The sequence below is a fragment of the Erythrolamprus reginae genome, chromosome 5 (genome assembly GCF_031021105.1).
Source record: "Erythrolamprus reginae isolate rEryReg1 chromosome 5, rEryReg1.hap1, whole genome shotgun sequence".
NCBI classification, from domain to species: domain Eukaryota; kingdom Metazoa; phylum Chordata; class Lepidosauria; order Squamata; family Dipsadidae; genus Erythrolamprus; species Erythrolamprus reginae.
The window spans coordinates 66,748,003-66,761,172 of record NC_091954.1 but is presented as its reverse complement, the minus strand read 5'-3'; the positions used below and the strand labels follow the sequence as shown (position 1 = coordinate 66,761,172).

At 43.2% G+C, this 13,170-nt stretch overlaps 1 protein-coding gene across 3 annotated transcripts in view; it reads left to right on the top strand.

Moving 5' to 3' along the window:
- The first annotated feature begins 2,558 nt into the window (after positions 1-2,558).
- Positions 2,559-13,170, top strand: part of LOC139167862 (prominin-1-A-like) — a 72,153-nt gene continuing 61,541 nt past the window's right edge. The window contains exons 1-3 of one of the 3 annotated variants that reach the window (XM_070752912.1): positions 2,727-2,833; positions 2,940-3,211; positions 6,301-6,616. In XM_070752912.1, coding sequence (XP_070609013.1) covers positions 6,487-6,616 — 130 coding nt within the window. In that variant the 5' untranslated portion in view covers positions 2,727-2,833; positions 2,940-3,211; positions 6,301-6,486. Of the gene's footprint in view, positions 2,834-2,874; positions 3,212-6,300; positions 6,617-13,170 lie in introns of those variants that run through there. The other 2 variants (XM_070752913.1, XM_070752914.1) reach the window with 2 other exon arrangements.

Sequence of the window (13,170 nt, the reverse complement as noted above, 5' to 3'; positions counted from 1 at the left end):
GCTCTGTGGCTCTGACGCATGAGCACAGGTTCGAGTGCAATTTTACTTCCTGCACCTGTGCAGGTAGCAAAATCTCACACAGGGACGTGTTTTGGTGAGGTTTTTTGCTAGGATGCATGTGTGGAAGCAAAGAACCTCACCAAAACAAGCGCGCATGTGTGTCCCCGTGCAAGATTTTGCTACCTGCACAAGTGCAGGAAGCAAAATTATGCTCAAACCTGTGCTCATGCACCAGAGCTGCACACAATTAGCTGTACCAGCAGGAACACACTACTGCTGACATCTTTCCCAGGTTGGCCTTATTACCTGGCAATATTCAGCATCTGAGCCGCATCCCAACTCCACCTTCATTGGTAAAGCAAAATCTGTGGAGGTCTAGGGCAGAACAGTGGGACCAGGTAGAGGCAAGATACGTGTTCTTGACTCCTACATCAATACATTCACTGATTTTTTAGAAATTTATCATTACATCTGTTCGATGAGAATAGCATATATGTGGAATCCTTGCCTCCAAAACCACATATTAGAAAGTGTTAAGTCCTGGGGGTGGCAATTAGCAAAGTTACTAAAGAAAGAATCATAGGGTTTAGATGTGGCTGATAAGGTTACTATCTTTAAAAGAATTAAAGGGTTTATCTCACCACTTTTCTACATTTGTTTGACCTGATAAGGTAAAATGCGGTTAGCTACGGTTTTCTGCAGATCCAGTCCTTGCTAAGTATTCTTCACTTTTGAATTGATGTCACATATAGAGGAACCTCCTTGCAAGAGCCCAGTTTATATTTGGACAATACTAGCCACTTTCAGACAAGCTCTCCAAATCACAGAAGAAGCAGAATAAGATATGTTGCTATAAGAAAAAATTAAAGTCCATTTTAGGGAATATCTCAGGGCAACATACAGTCTATCTGAGGGAGATGGGTAGTTAAGAAATAGGAAGTATCAATAAATAACAAGGATGAGGCTAGAAATAGAAACATAGAAGACTGACGGCAGAAAAAGACCTCATGGTCCATCTAGTCTGCCCTTTCCTGTATTTCATCTTACAATGGATATATGTTTATCCCAGGCATGTTTAAATTCAGTTACTGTGGATTTACCAACCACGTCTGCTGGAAGTTTGTTCCAAGGATCTACTACTCTTTCAGTAAAATAATATTTTCTCATGTTGCTTTTGATCTTTCCCCCAACTAACTTCAATCTTTGTCCCCTTGTTCTTGTGTTCACTTTCCTATTAAAAACACTTCCCTCCTGAACCTTATTTAACCCTTTAACATATTTAAATGTTTTGATCATGTCCCCCCTTTTCCTTCTGTCCTCCAGACTATAGAGATTGAGTTCATTAAGTCTTTCCTGATATGTTTTATGCTTAAGACCTTCCACCATTCTTGTAGCCCGTCTTTGAACCCGTTCAATTTTGTCAATATCTTTTTGTAGGTGAGGTCTCCAGAACATAATTTTTCATTTCAGCTGCTCTAGGTTAAATGAACCCAGAGTGCAACTTCTAACATCATATCACTTAAGAACATACAAAGAGCCATGCTGAATCAGGCCAAAGCCCATTGAGTCGAGCATTCTGGGTCACACAGTGGCCCACCAGTTGTCCATGGGGATCTTGAGCAGAAAGAGAAGGCAAGACCCCCCCTTTCCCTTGACCTCCAACAAATGGTACTCAAGGGAATCCTGCCTGCCTCAACCAACATAGGGGCAGCACATGGACATCCGTTTCAATAACCACCGATACACTTGGCATCCATGAATCTGTCTGATCCTGCCTTGAAGCTATAATGGACGACAGCTGTCACGACCTCTTCTGGAAGTGAATTCCAAAACCAACTTTATCTGGGTGTACAGTTTCAATGTTATTTTTTTCTGTTTCTAATCCATAGAAATTTTAACTAGGTATACGTATTTCATATTTTCAGCAATATCTCTTTTGGTTTCAGAGAAACATAGAAGATTGATGGCAGAAAAAGACCTCATGGTCAATCTAGTCTGCACTTATACTACTTCCTGTATTTTATCTTAGGATGGATATATGTTTATCCCAGGCATGTTTAAATTCCGTTACTGTGGATTTACCAACCACATATGCTGGAAGTTTGTTCCAAGCATCTACTACTCCTTCAGTCAAATAATATTTTCTCACCTTGCTTCTGATCTTTCCCCCAACTACCCTCAGATTGTGCCCCCTTCTTCCTCCAGGTCCTCCATTTCTAAGCTTCCTCAGAAAGACAAATTCTGGGGAATTTTAGAGGTTTTGCTTAAAAAAATGGATTGAACTGACACTAACCAACCGGGGGCATTTAACAACTGCAGGATATCTTTGCAATTTCAGGGCCGTATTTCAACAGAGGAAGCGCGAAGCTACTTTTGTTGAGAAACCTTTGAAGTCCCGTTTTGCCAAAAGGAAGGTGTTGCATTATCGGGCCCTTGGCGACCTTAACGCCGCTGGCCAAGGAAACGTTCAAAAGCTTCCTAAGATTTGTTTCCTTGGAATCCGAGGGGCCCCGGTTGGAAACCGAAGGCGCCACTCGGGGGGCGGAAACAAGTGGACGAGAACTTTTCTGAGGAGAAAGTGGGGGCGATCGGTTCTCGGGAGCGTCCAAACTCCCGCCTCTGGTGTAAGAAGTGTCGTCGTTGCTTCGGACTCCTCGCTCCCGCCGTTAAGGAAATCGGCCATTAAGCGTCTCCGCGTCCAGTTGCTCCGGTTTGAGGTGGAGTCGAACCGACCGCACTTTGGAGGTCAAGAGAAGAACCAGACCGCCCGGAGAGAAAACGAGGGCGCCGAAGGAAGGAAAGGCCGGGCGGGGATTGGATGAAATCCCAGAAGGTAGCGAAACTCATCTAGCGGGTCCAGCCCCTCCTTACAGCAGGGCAAATCCGCTGTGGGGATTCGCGCCGACCCTCCTTAAAACATTTGCGCCTCCCCTCTACAGGCGCGGCGCCCCCCAGCGTCCTCGCGGAGCCGCGGCACTAAGTGAGCCCCTTCTATTCGGACGGCGGGAGGGTGGGTGTCCATCACCCCTCCGGCTCGTGAATTTTCCTCAGAAAGGAGCGAGGTCGAGGAACAGATGGAAGGACGGGAAGGGGAGACTCTGCGGACGGCTCAGCCGCGCCATCGCTAACTCTCCGGGGCCACAGAAAGCGAAGTTGGGGGAAAACTCTCGGAGCCCGGCTGAATCGGAGCTGAGCAACACAGCGCGCCTTGGTCTGGATTGAACCCGCGCGATTCACATCTCTCTCTCTCTCCTTCCCTTTTTCTTTCTTTCTTTCTCTCTCTCTCTTTCCCTCCCTCCCTTCCTCTTCCTTCCTTCCTTCCTTCCTTCCTTTCTCTCTCCCTTCCTCTTTCTTTCTTTATTCCTTCCTTCCTTCCTTTCTTTCTCTCTCCCTCCCTCCCTCTTTCTTTCTTTCTTTCTGTTTGTCTGTCTTTCTTCCTTTCTCTTTCTCTCCCTCCCTCCCTCTTTCTTTCTTTCTTTCTTTCTTTCTTTCTTTCTTTCTTTCTGTTTGTCTGTCTTTCTTCCTTTCTCTTTCTCTCCCCCCCGTCTCTCTTTCTTTTTTCTGTGGAAAGGCTGGAAGTGCCGGATTTGCTTAACCCAGGGAGGATTTGCAGCTGTGGTGCAGTTCACTTAAGATTGATTACAATTGTTTTATGCCCTGCCAGAGCGGAGAAGCCCCTGGGAAAGGCGCACTCCTAAGGGCTAGCCAAGCGGGCCCCTTCCGGTCCTTCTCATCCCCCAGCCTCCTCCTCTTCCTCCCAGGTGGCCGGTCCCTTTCCCTTTTTCTGTGCAACTTTTGGAACAATTTGGGTGCATGGCAGCAAAGTTGGAGCCTACCTCCCATCCGGGGCATCTTAATTTCTTCTCCGGGAAGGGAGAGGCAGGAAAAATAGAATAGAATAGAATTGTGTCTTTGGACTTGCAAAGCATCAGGATGAAGTTTTATTTATTTATTTTGTCAAGTACATATTGGTAGTATACAAAAATATAACAATGTTTATATACATCATGCTAGTAAGAGAGAAACATTTGGACAGGGGACGGTAGGCACACTGGTGCACTTATGCCCACCCCTTAATGACCTCTTAGGAATCAAGAGAGGTCAACAGTGGATAGTCTAAGGATAAAGTTTTGGGGGTTAGGTGATGATACTACAGAGTCAGGTAGTGAGTTCCTTGCACTAACTACTGGGTTACTAAAGTCTTATTTCCTGCAGTTGAGTTTGGAGCAGTTTACTTTAAGCTTGTATCTGTTGTGTGCTTGTGTGTTGTTGTGGTTGAAGCTGAAGTAGTCATTGACAGGAAGGATGCTGTAGCAGATGATTTTGTGGGCTATGCTTAGGTCGTGTTTAAGGTGACATAGTTCTAAGTTTTCTAAACCTAGGATTGTAAGTCTAGTTTTTAAGAAAGGTGCATGGACACAGTGCGTGGGAAGCTGAGGTAGCCAGGGGTGCACTTTACTCCGGGTGTTACTTCGGAAGGGAAGGCAAACAAGTATTGAACAGGATGTCTTCCCCCAACAGCCTGCCCCATTAGCATTAACTAACGATAGATGGATGGCTAGGGCAGTGTTTCCCAACCTTGGCAACTTGAAGAGATTTGGACTTCAACTCCCAGAATTCCCCAGCCAGCAAATGCTGGCTGGGGAATTCTGGGACTTTAAATCCAGATCTCTTCAAGTTGCCAAGGTTGGGAAACACTGGGCTAGGGAATGTGCACTGGATCATGTCTGGGAATCTGGGACTGGGACACATTGGGGTTTTCCTCCCTCCAAAGGTGAAAGTAGAAAAGTAATCTCTTGGATTACTTGTGTTACACAGGTATTAAAGGGTAGGGTTTCTAAAGTCTCATGAATCTGACCATCTTTTAGTTAAAGTTAGCAGATGTTTCAAAGGACCCCAATATCTGCTGAATTGTGGGCTAATTGTTGCATTCTAACAGTAGCATAGCAACTAAATAATAAGTCTGCCAACTGCTAATATGGACCTGCTAAATAGGGGCCCTTCGCCACCATATTTTACACTGGCATTTTTCTTCTGTGTCTGCAGCTCCCCCACTAACCACTGTGCTTCATGTCTGTGTCCTGTTGGTGACTCAGATTGGCAGAAGGGGAAATAATAGGACGTATTCAAAGGAAGGGGAAGGCAAAGGAGCACCTGCTCTATAATGTTTGGTGGAAGCTGCTGCATTTAGGCAAATTGCGAGGGCTTCAACATTTTCCTTCTGAGAAAAAGCTAAGATTCTTTAGGTTTGAAAAAAAAGAAGCAGGTGTTGATCGGGAATATGACTGAGACATTACAAAAATTATACATTGGAGAGATGGGTTTTTTATTTCAATCTTCTCTTCAAATACTAGGACCAGACATCATCCAGTGGAACTAATTCAAAGGAGTTTTAGAATAGTACTTTTATCTTATACCAGTACTACTTCATGTAATGTGTATTGGGGGAAAGATCAAAAGCAACATGAGAAAATATTATTTTACTGAAAGAGTAGTAGATCCTTGGAACAAACTTCCAGCAGACGTGGTTGGTAAATCCACAGTAACTGAATTTAAACATGCCTGGGATAAACATATATCCATCCTAAGATAAAATGCAGAAAATAGTATAAGGGCAGACTAGAGGGACCATGAGGTCTTTTTCTGCCGTCAGTCTTCTATGTTTCTATAGCTATAACATGGAGTCCATGATGATGTCCACTAACTTGGATTGTCTTAAAAAGGGACTTGATAAATTTAATCAGGACACATCTGTCCAAACCTGTCAAGTGTTATGCAGAGTGACCCCTGATTTCTTGTCTCCTAGGGAGCAGGACAAGAGCATACCTCCGCGTTTTCCTTCCAGCACCCAAGAGATGTCTGACTGGCCATTGTGAGAAGCAATATTCTAGATCAGAGGTCTTCAAACCTGGCAGCTTTAAGACTTGTAGAATTCAACTTCCAGAATTCTCCAGCCAGCTATGCTGGGAATTGAAGTCCACAAGTCTTAAAGCTGCCACGTTTGAGGATCCCTGTTCTAGATTGAGAGGGACTTTGTTTGATTTTTTCTCCAAATTATTCTTATATACTTATGGCTTGATTCGGGGACAATTGGATGAAGGGCTTAGAGGCTTTCAACCCCCACCTTCCATTATTTGAACACTGAAAGCTGAATGTCACCTGTCTAAAAAAAATCCACGTTAACCACTTTCCTTATCTTATTTTTTCAAGCTATAATGTTTGATGTTTCAACTGACTGTTTCCTGGTGGTTGCTGGGTTATGCCTACTTCATGGTACACTCTTGCCTTATCATCACCTAGGTTTCCAGAGTTGGTCAGAGGACGCTTCAACCTAAGATCTAAGGAAGCTTCATTATATCTAAGAGGAAGATGCTTGCAGAGCAGCATTGAACAGAGGTTCCTGTAAAGAAAATTCCTGAAAATCCACAAAGGCTTTCCAAACTTGCCCCAGGATTTGGGATTTTGCTGCCTATTCAGCCGCTGAAGATGCCTCTTCGAAACCTCACACAACCTGTCTATCACCAACCACCCAATAACTCACATGGGGACTTACAAGGCTTGTTCAATATGGTGCACGGTTACCTGGGGATTGTGCAACCCAACAGTTTCCCCAAAGGTAAGGATTATAATGATGCGGGAACTATTTCCATATCATTAGTAACCATTTTAGTACAGAATGGTGTTGAGTTCTTCATAAATCTTGATCAGGTTGTTTCCACACACACCCAACTTTATTGTATGGACTTTTCAGATTAAATTTTATTTATTTATTTATTTATTTATTTATTGGATTTGTATGCCGCCCCTCTCCGGAGACTCGGGGCGGCTAACAGCAATAATAAAACAGCATATAATAATAATCCAATACTAAAAACAATTAAAAACCCATTATTATAAAACAACCAAACATACATACAGACAGACCATGCATAAAATTGTAAAGACCTAGGGGGAAAGAGTATCTCAATTCCCCCATGCCTGGCGGCAGAGGTGGGTTTTAAGTAGCTTACGAAAGGCAAGGAGGGTGGGGGCAATTCTAATCTCTGGGGGGAGTTGGTTCCAGAGGGCCGGGGCCGCCACAGAGAAGGCTCTTCCCCTGGGTCCCGCCAAACGGCATTGTTTAGTTGACGGGACCCGGAGAAGACCCACTCTGTGGGACCTAACTGGTCGCTGGGATTTGTGCAGCAGAAGGCGGTCCCTGAGATAATCTGGTCCGGTGCCATGAAGGGCTTTATAGGTCATAACCAACACTTTGAATTGTGGCCAGAAACTGATCGGCAACCAATGCAGACTGCAGAGTGTTGGTGTAACATGGGCATATTTGGGAAAGCCCATGATTGCTCTCGCAGCTGCATTCTGCACGATCTGAAGTTTCCGAACACTTTTCAAAGGTAGCCCCATGTAGAGAGCGTTACAGTAGTCGAGCCTCGAGGTGATGAGGGCATGAGTGACTGTGAGCAGTGACTCCGGTCCAAATAAATGTTGTAAAGGGCACACAATTGAGAATTCTTAGGAAAGTCTTAACTATTTGAATACCAAGATAAATGCCGGCTAGGAAAATGGCAGTGCGTTTGCTATGGCACAGTGGGGGAAAAGCCAGTTTAATTGTCTTAATGAAACAGTACTGGAAACGAAATGCTCAATGCTATCATGCTGAAATGAGAAATGTGTTGATTTATTACACCAGGTTTAACTGGCAGTGAAATTCTTAACGGTATGATAATAAGAGGGTTAGGAGGAAGTTAGCCCATTTGTATGCTTGAGCCTGATAAACATCATCTACTATTTGCTTATGATACATTTATTTATATCACAATATTTATTTCTTCACATACTGAAAAAGATGAACTAACCTTCGGATAATGCCCATATTAATTGAAAAATCAATTAAATGACCGCTATAATTTTGTTCGGAAAAAATAGCATTAACTTTCAAATAGTTTCAAATAGTTTTAATTAATCCCCTTGCCATCGATAAGTTTTGTGTTATTCAGTAATTTGCTATTCATTTTTAACATTTTTCTTTTGAAGAGAAGAGTTTAAGGAACATTACTAATGTAAAGCAAACTTGTTTTTCATTAGAAATAAAATGTAGCCACAGACTTCGGTGGGTGGCAATAGCCTGAATGGATGAGTTTAGTCCTCCCAAGAGACATTCATTTTAAAAACATTTTATAATGTATCTATTTTTAAATGTGAAAGATGTACAGTATATTCCATTTTTTTTCTCAATTAAAAATACCTGGAAAATATTCCAATGTTGTCTTCTGGTGGTTTGCTAACACAATTCCAGTTTCTGATACTAATGAAACCTGAGTTTGGGGATCAACTGTTTCCGATGCATATTAAAGTATTGAAACTTTAATATCATTCCACACCTTCATTTTGATTTCCAATCCCTCTGAAAAATAGACTACAGTAATCCCTCGCTACTTCACGGTTCATCTTTTGCGGATTCGCTACTTCATTGGTTTTCAAAGGGGGCTTAAATCCATTGAAAATTTTAAATCCACTAAAAATTCATAAAGTTCTTCTGCAGTACTACTGTACTCTATTAAAGAAACTGGTAGGATATCACCTGTAGTTCCAGCTGAGAAACATTAAAGAATGACTGTTTAATGCAAAGGGTGGGTTTTAAAAGTCCAAATACTTGTTAAATACATAAAAAAATATCTTTCCTCTACTTCACGGAAATTTGCTTTTCATGGGTGGTCTTGGAACACATTCCCCGCGAAAAACGAGGGATCACTGTGCAATAGAGTAGACCTGTCTGTGGCATTCTACATACAAATTTTGTGCAATTAAATTACAAATTGTGTAAATTTTAGGATAACTGTACCATTTAACACTTTTGAAGTCTCCCACAGAAATTTCATTTGCAGCTTTGACACAATTTATTAGAAAACAGCATTAATCATATAACCAAAATTGCATGAAAACAAGTGGAGGGTTTTGTGGTTGTTCTTCCTGGACTGCCCTGATCTGAACTCGGGATCAGTGTTCCCTCTAATTTTTTTTTTGGGGGGGGGGCGGAAAAGTATAGTGTCTGAGCGGCAGTCCCTTTGGGACTGGGTGGCACAGAAATAATAAATAAATAAGCAAGCAAGCAAGCAAGCAAGCAAGCAGGCAGGCAGGCAGGCAGGCAGGCAGGCAGGCAGGCAGGCAGGCAGGCAGGCAGGCAGGCAAGCAAGCAAGCAAGCAAACAAACAAACAAACAAACAAACAAACAAATAAAAAACCCACCCTGTTCTGCCTCAGAGAATTTCAAAATAAAATACTGTACTGTGTGTCTACAACAGTGAGCTCATAATAGGGCAACTCTATCAATATCAAAATGCCACTTAAATAGTTGAGCTAGTTTCAAACTAGATTTTGATTTTCTTTCTCTCTTCCTTACTCCCATTCTTTTTCTTTCTCTTTTCCTTCCTCTCTTTTTTCTATCTGTTTCTCTCTCTTCCTCTCTTCCTCTCTCTCTCCTTCCCTCTCACTCTTTCCCTCTCGGCTTCTGGGCAGGTTTGGAAAACTCTGAATTGATGATGATTTTTAAGTGAGCGATTGCTCACTGCTCAGCTTAGAGCAGTGTTTCCCAACCTTTTTTGAGCCGCCGCACATTATTCATATTTTCAAAATCCTGGGGAACACTGAAAGGGGGGGCGGGGCGGCGGGCTAAAGAAAAGTTTGGACAAAAAAACCCTCTCTCTTCCTCCCTTTCGCTCTATTTTTCCCTCTTTCTCTCTTTTCCTTCCTTCCCTTCTTTCTCTCTCTCCATCCCTCTTTCTTCCTTCCTCTCTTTTTTGCTCTCTTTCTCTCTCCCTCCTTCCCTTCCTCTATGTCTTTCTCTCTCCCTTGCTCTCTCTGTCTCTCTTGCTATCTCTTTCTTGCTTTTTTCTCTCTCTCTTGCTCTCTCTCTCTTTCACTGTCTTGCTATATGTCTCTTTCTTTCTCTTTGCCTCTCTTGCTATCTCTCTTTCTTTCTCTCTCTTTCTCTCTCTCTGTCTCTCTTGCTATGTCTCTCTTTCTTTCTCTTTCTCTCTCTCTCTGTGCCTCTCTTGCTAAGTCTCTCTTTTTCTCTTGCTATGTCTCTTTCTTTTTCTCTCTCTCTGCCTCTCTTGCTATGTCTCTCTTTCTCTGCCTCTCTTGCTGTCTCTCTTTCTCTGCCTCTCTTGCTATGTCTCTCTTTCTCTCTCTCTCAGCCTCTCTTATATGTCTCTCTTTCTTTCTCTCTCTCTCTCAGCTGACTGCAAGCGGGAGCCCTGACGGCGGCAGCTGGACGTGCTGCTGGACACCGTATATGCCAGGCCCGCAGCGCCAGCATGTACGACATCCAGCAGCACGTCCAACCGCCACCATCAGGGCTCCCGCTTGCAGTCAGCTGAGAGAGAGAGAGAGAGAGCGCTCCCTCTCGCCGCCGCCTGGAGCTCCCTCTCACCGCCGCCATCTCCCCGCGACTGCCTGTGGCCGCTGCGGCCCCCCCCGCTCCCATCGCCAGTGCCCTCCCGCCGGGCCACAAAGGACACTTGCCGTCGACGCCAGAGAAGCTCCAGCTGGGCGGGGCGCTGCCGGTACTTCCGCCCTGGGGCTCCCACTCGCAGCTGTCCCCCGGCTCCTACTCGATGCCGTGGTTTTCGGCGCTCTCCTGCTGGGCCCCAAAGAAGGAAGGCGGGAAAAAGGCGCGAAGAATGGAGCTCTCCTTCTTCCTGCCTTCCTTCTTTGGGGCCCAGCAGGAGAGCGCCGAAAACTACGGCATCGAGCAGGAGCCGGGGGACAGCTGCGAGCGGGAGCCCCAGGACAGAAGTACCGGCAGCGCCCCGCCCAGCTGGAGCTTGGCGGCACACCTGGCCATGTCTCGCGGCAGACTAGTGTGCCACGGCACACCGGTTGGGAAACGCTGGCTTAGAGGGAACTATGCTCGGGATAACCTGTTTTTCCAGCTTACAGTAAAATAAGCTATTTACAAATAGATTTTTCTTTATGACACTTAGAAAATGTTTTCTCTTTCTGGTCCAGTTCTAGTGTCAATCAACTCTTCTCAGATTTTTTAAAGTGCAAATAATTTTGTGTAAATAAGAACAAAGAACCCAACAAGCATTTGATCTGACAACTGTGCAGTCACTTGAAAAAAACAACAGAAGCAAAAAGTCCGCTTGAATTATGGGCAGGTGCTAGACACCGAATTCATAGTCTGAAAGTGAAGGACGAAAGGCATAGGGAATCTGCTTACCACGGAGTGGAACGAAATTAAAAAAGAATCCACAAGTTTTTTTCGTTTTTTTCCAAGACTCTTTTTGTTACTGATAGGCAGTCCAGGAAGAACAACCACAAAACCTTCCACTTGTTTTCATGCAATTTTGGTGATATGATTAATGCTGTTTTCTAATAAATTGTGTTAAAGCTGCAAATGAAATTTCTCTGGGAGACTTCAAAAGTGTTAAATGGTATAGTTATCCTAAAATTTACACAATTTGTAATTTAATTGCACAAAATTTGTAATTTAAAATAAGTCCTGCCTGAGGCATGAAAGCTGGCTGGGTGTGTTTGGGCCAGTCAGTCTCTTTCTCTTTCTCAGCTCAACTTGTTATTGTGCAGAAGTTAGGAAGAGGAAGAAGCATTGGATCATTTGCTGCCTCGAGATATTTATAAAAATAATAAAGGCAGGATTAAAAAAAAATATAAAATCTAGAATCAGAAAAATGCTCCTTTTCACCAATTAAAAAGCAATAATGTATTGTTGTTGTGAGCCGCTCCGAGTCCTCGGAGAGGGGCGGCATACAAATCTAATAAATTATTATTATTATTAATTAATAAATACATGAATTTTAGAACAGGCTTTTGAAATCTCTAATATTATGGCTAGGTTTAAGTGTAATTGCAAAGGCAAAGTCCCATGCATTTAATTCTGCCTCTGCTGATATTATTATTATTATTATTATTATTATTATTATTATTATTATTATTATTATTTATTGGATTTGTATGCCGCTAACAGCAATAATAAGACAGCGTATAACAATAATCCAATACTAAAAACAATTAAAACCCATTATAATAAAAAACCAAACATACATACAGATATACCATGCATAAAATTGTAAAGGCCTAGGGGGAAAGGGAATCTCAATTCCCCCATGCCTGGTGGCAGAGGTGGGTTTTAAAGGCAAGGAGGGTGGGGGCAATTCTAATCTCTGTGGGGAGTTGGTTCCAGAGGGCCGGGGCCGCCACAGAGAAGGCTCTTCCCCTGGGTCCCGCCAAGGATAGGACTGTGTTTTAATAGGAAAAATGGGGTGGGGGTGAAAGAGCTAGAGCCTCTCCTAGGCTATTTATCAAGGTTGGCTTCCCAGTCCTTTTTTCTTCCTCCTGGGCTTTGATTCCACAAGTGAACAATGTGAAATTGACCACTATTGTATAAGCTGGAGAAAGTGGTGTCTTGTTTCTTTTCTTAAAAAATATTTTTGGGTGGTACTTTTAATATTTTAATAGGCTATTTTAATAGAAAGCTGAATGAAAAACATATTTTTATTAAAAAAATATTCCAGTGTTTAAAAATATTTAAACACCCGAGGGAAATATAAAATCTGTAGCTGATACAGTGGAGAGAGAGCTCCTAGCAAGGCCCAAAGCAGAAAATACCTGCAGCCTATCCTCTTCAGCTCCCTCCCTTGGATCAGATATTTCAGCCCCCTGAAAAGGATAAGATTTGTTTTGCATCCCGTGTCTGCATAAGATTTAAATGCAAACACCACTGTTTGAACAGTGTTTCAAAATAAATTAGAAACCTGGTATAGATTTCTTTAAACCTTAGAGAGATAGCTTTGCAGTGTCTCCTTCCACTTACTATCCCAAAGTCTTTGCTTTGAGCTAGCCCAGGGGTTGGCAACCTTAAAAACTCAAAGACCCATTTGGACCTATTTCCCAGAGAAAACAAAACACCCAGAGCCACAACACCTGGGTGGTCATAGCCAACACAATATCACTCTCACCGAGTCACATGAATCCCCCCCCCAGGTTACGCCTACCCAGGTTTTTTGGGTCTATGTTTCCTTTTCCATGAAAAAAAGGTATCCCTCTCTTTTCTCTCTCTCTTTCTCTCTCTCCCTCCCTCTTCCTTTCTCTTTTTCCCTCTCCCCATCTCTCTTGCTCTTTCTCTCTCTCCCTCCCTCTCCCTCCCTCATC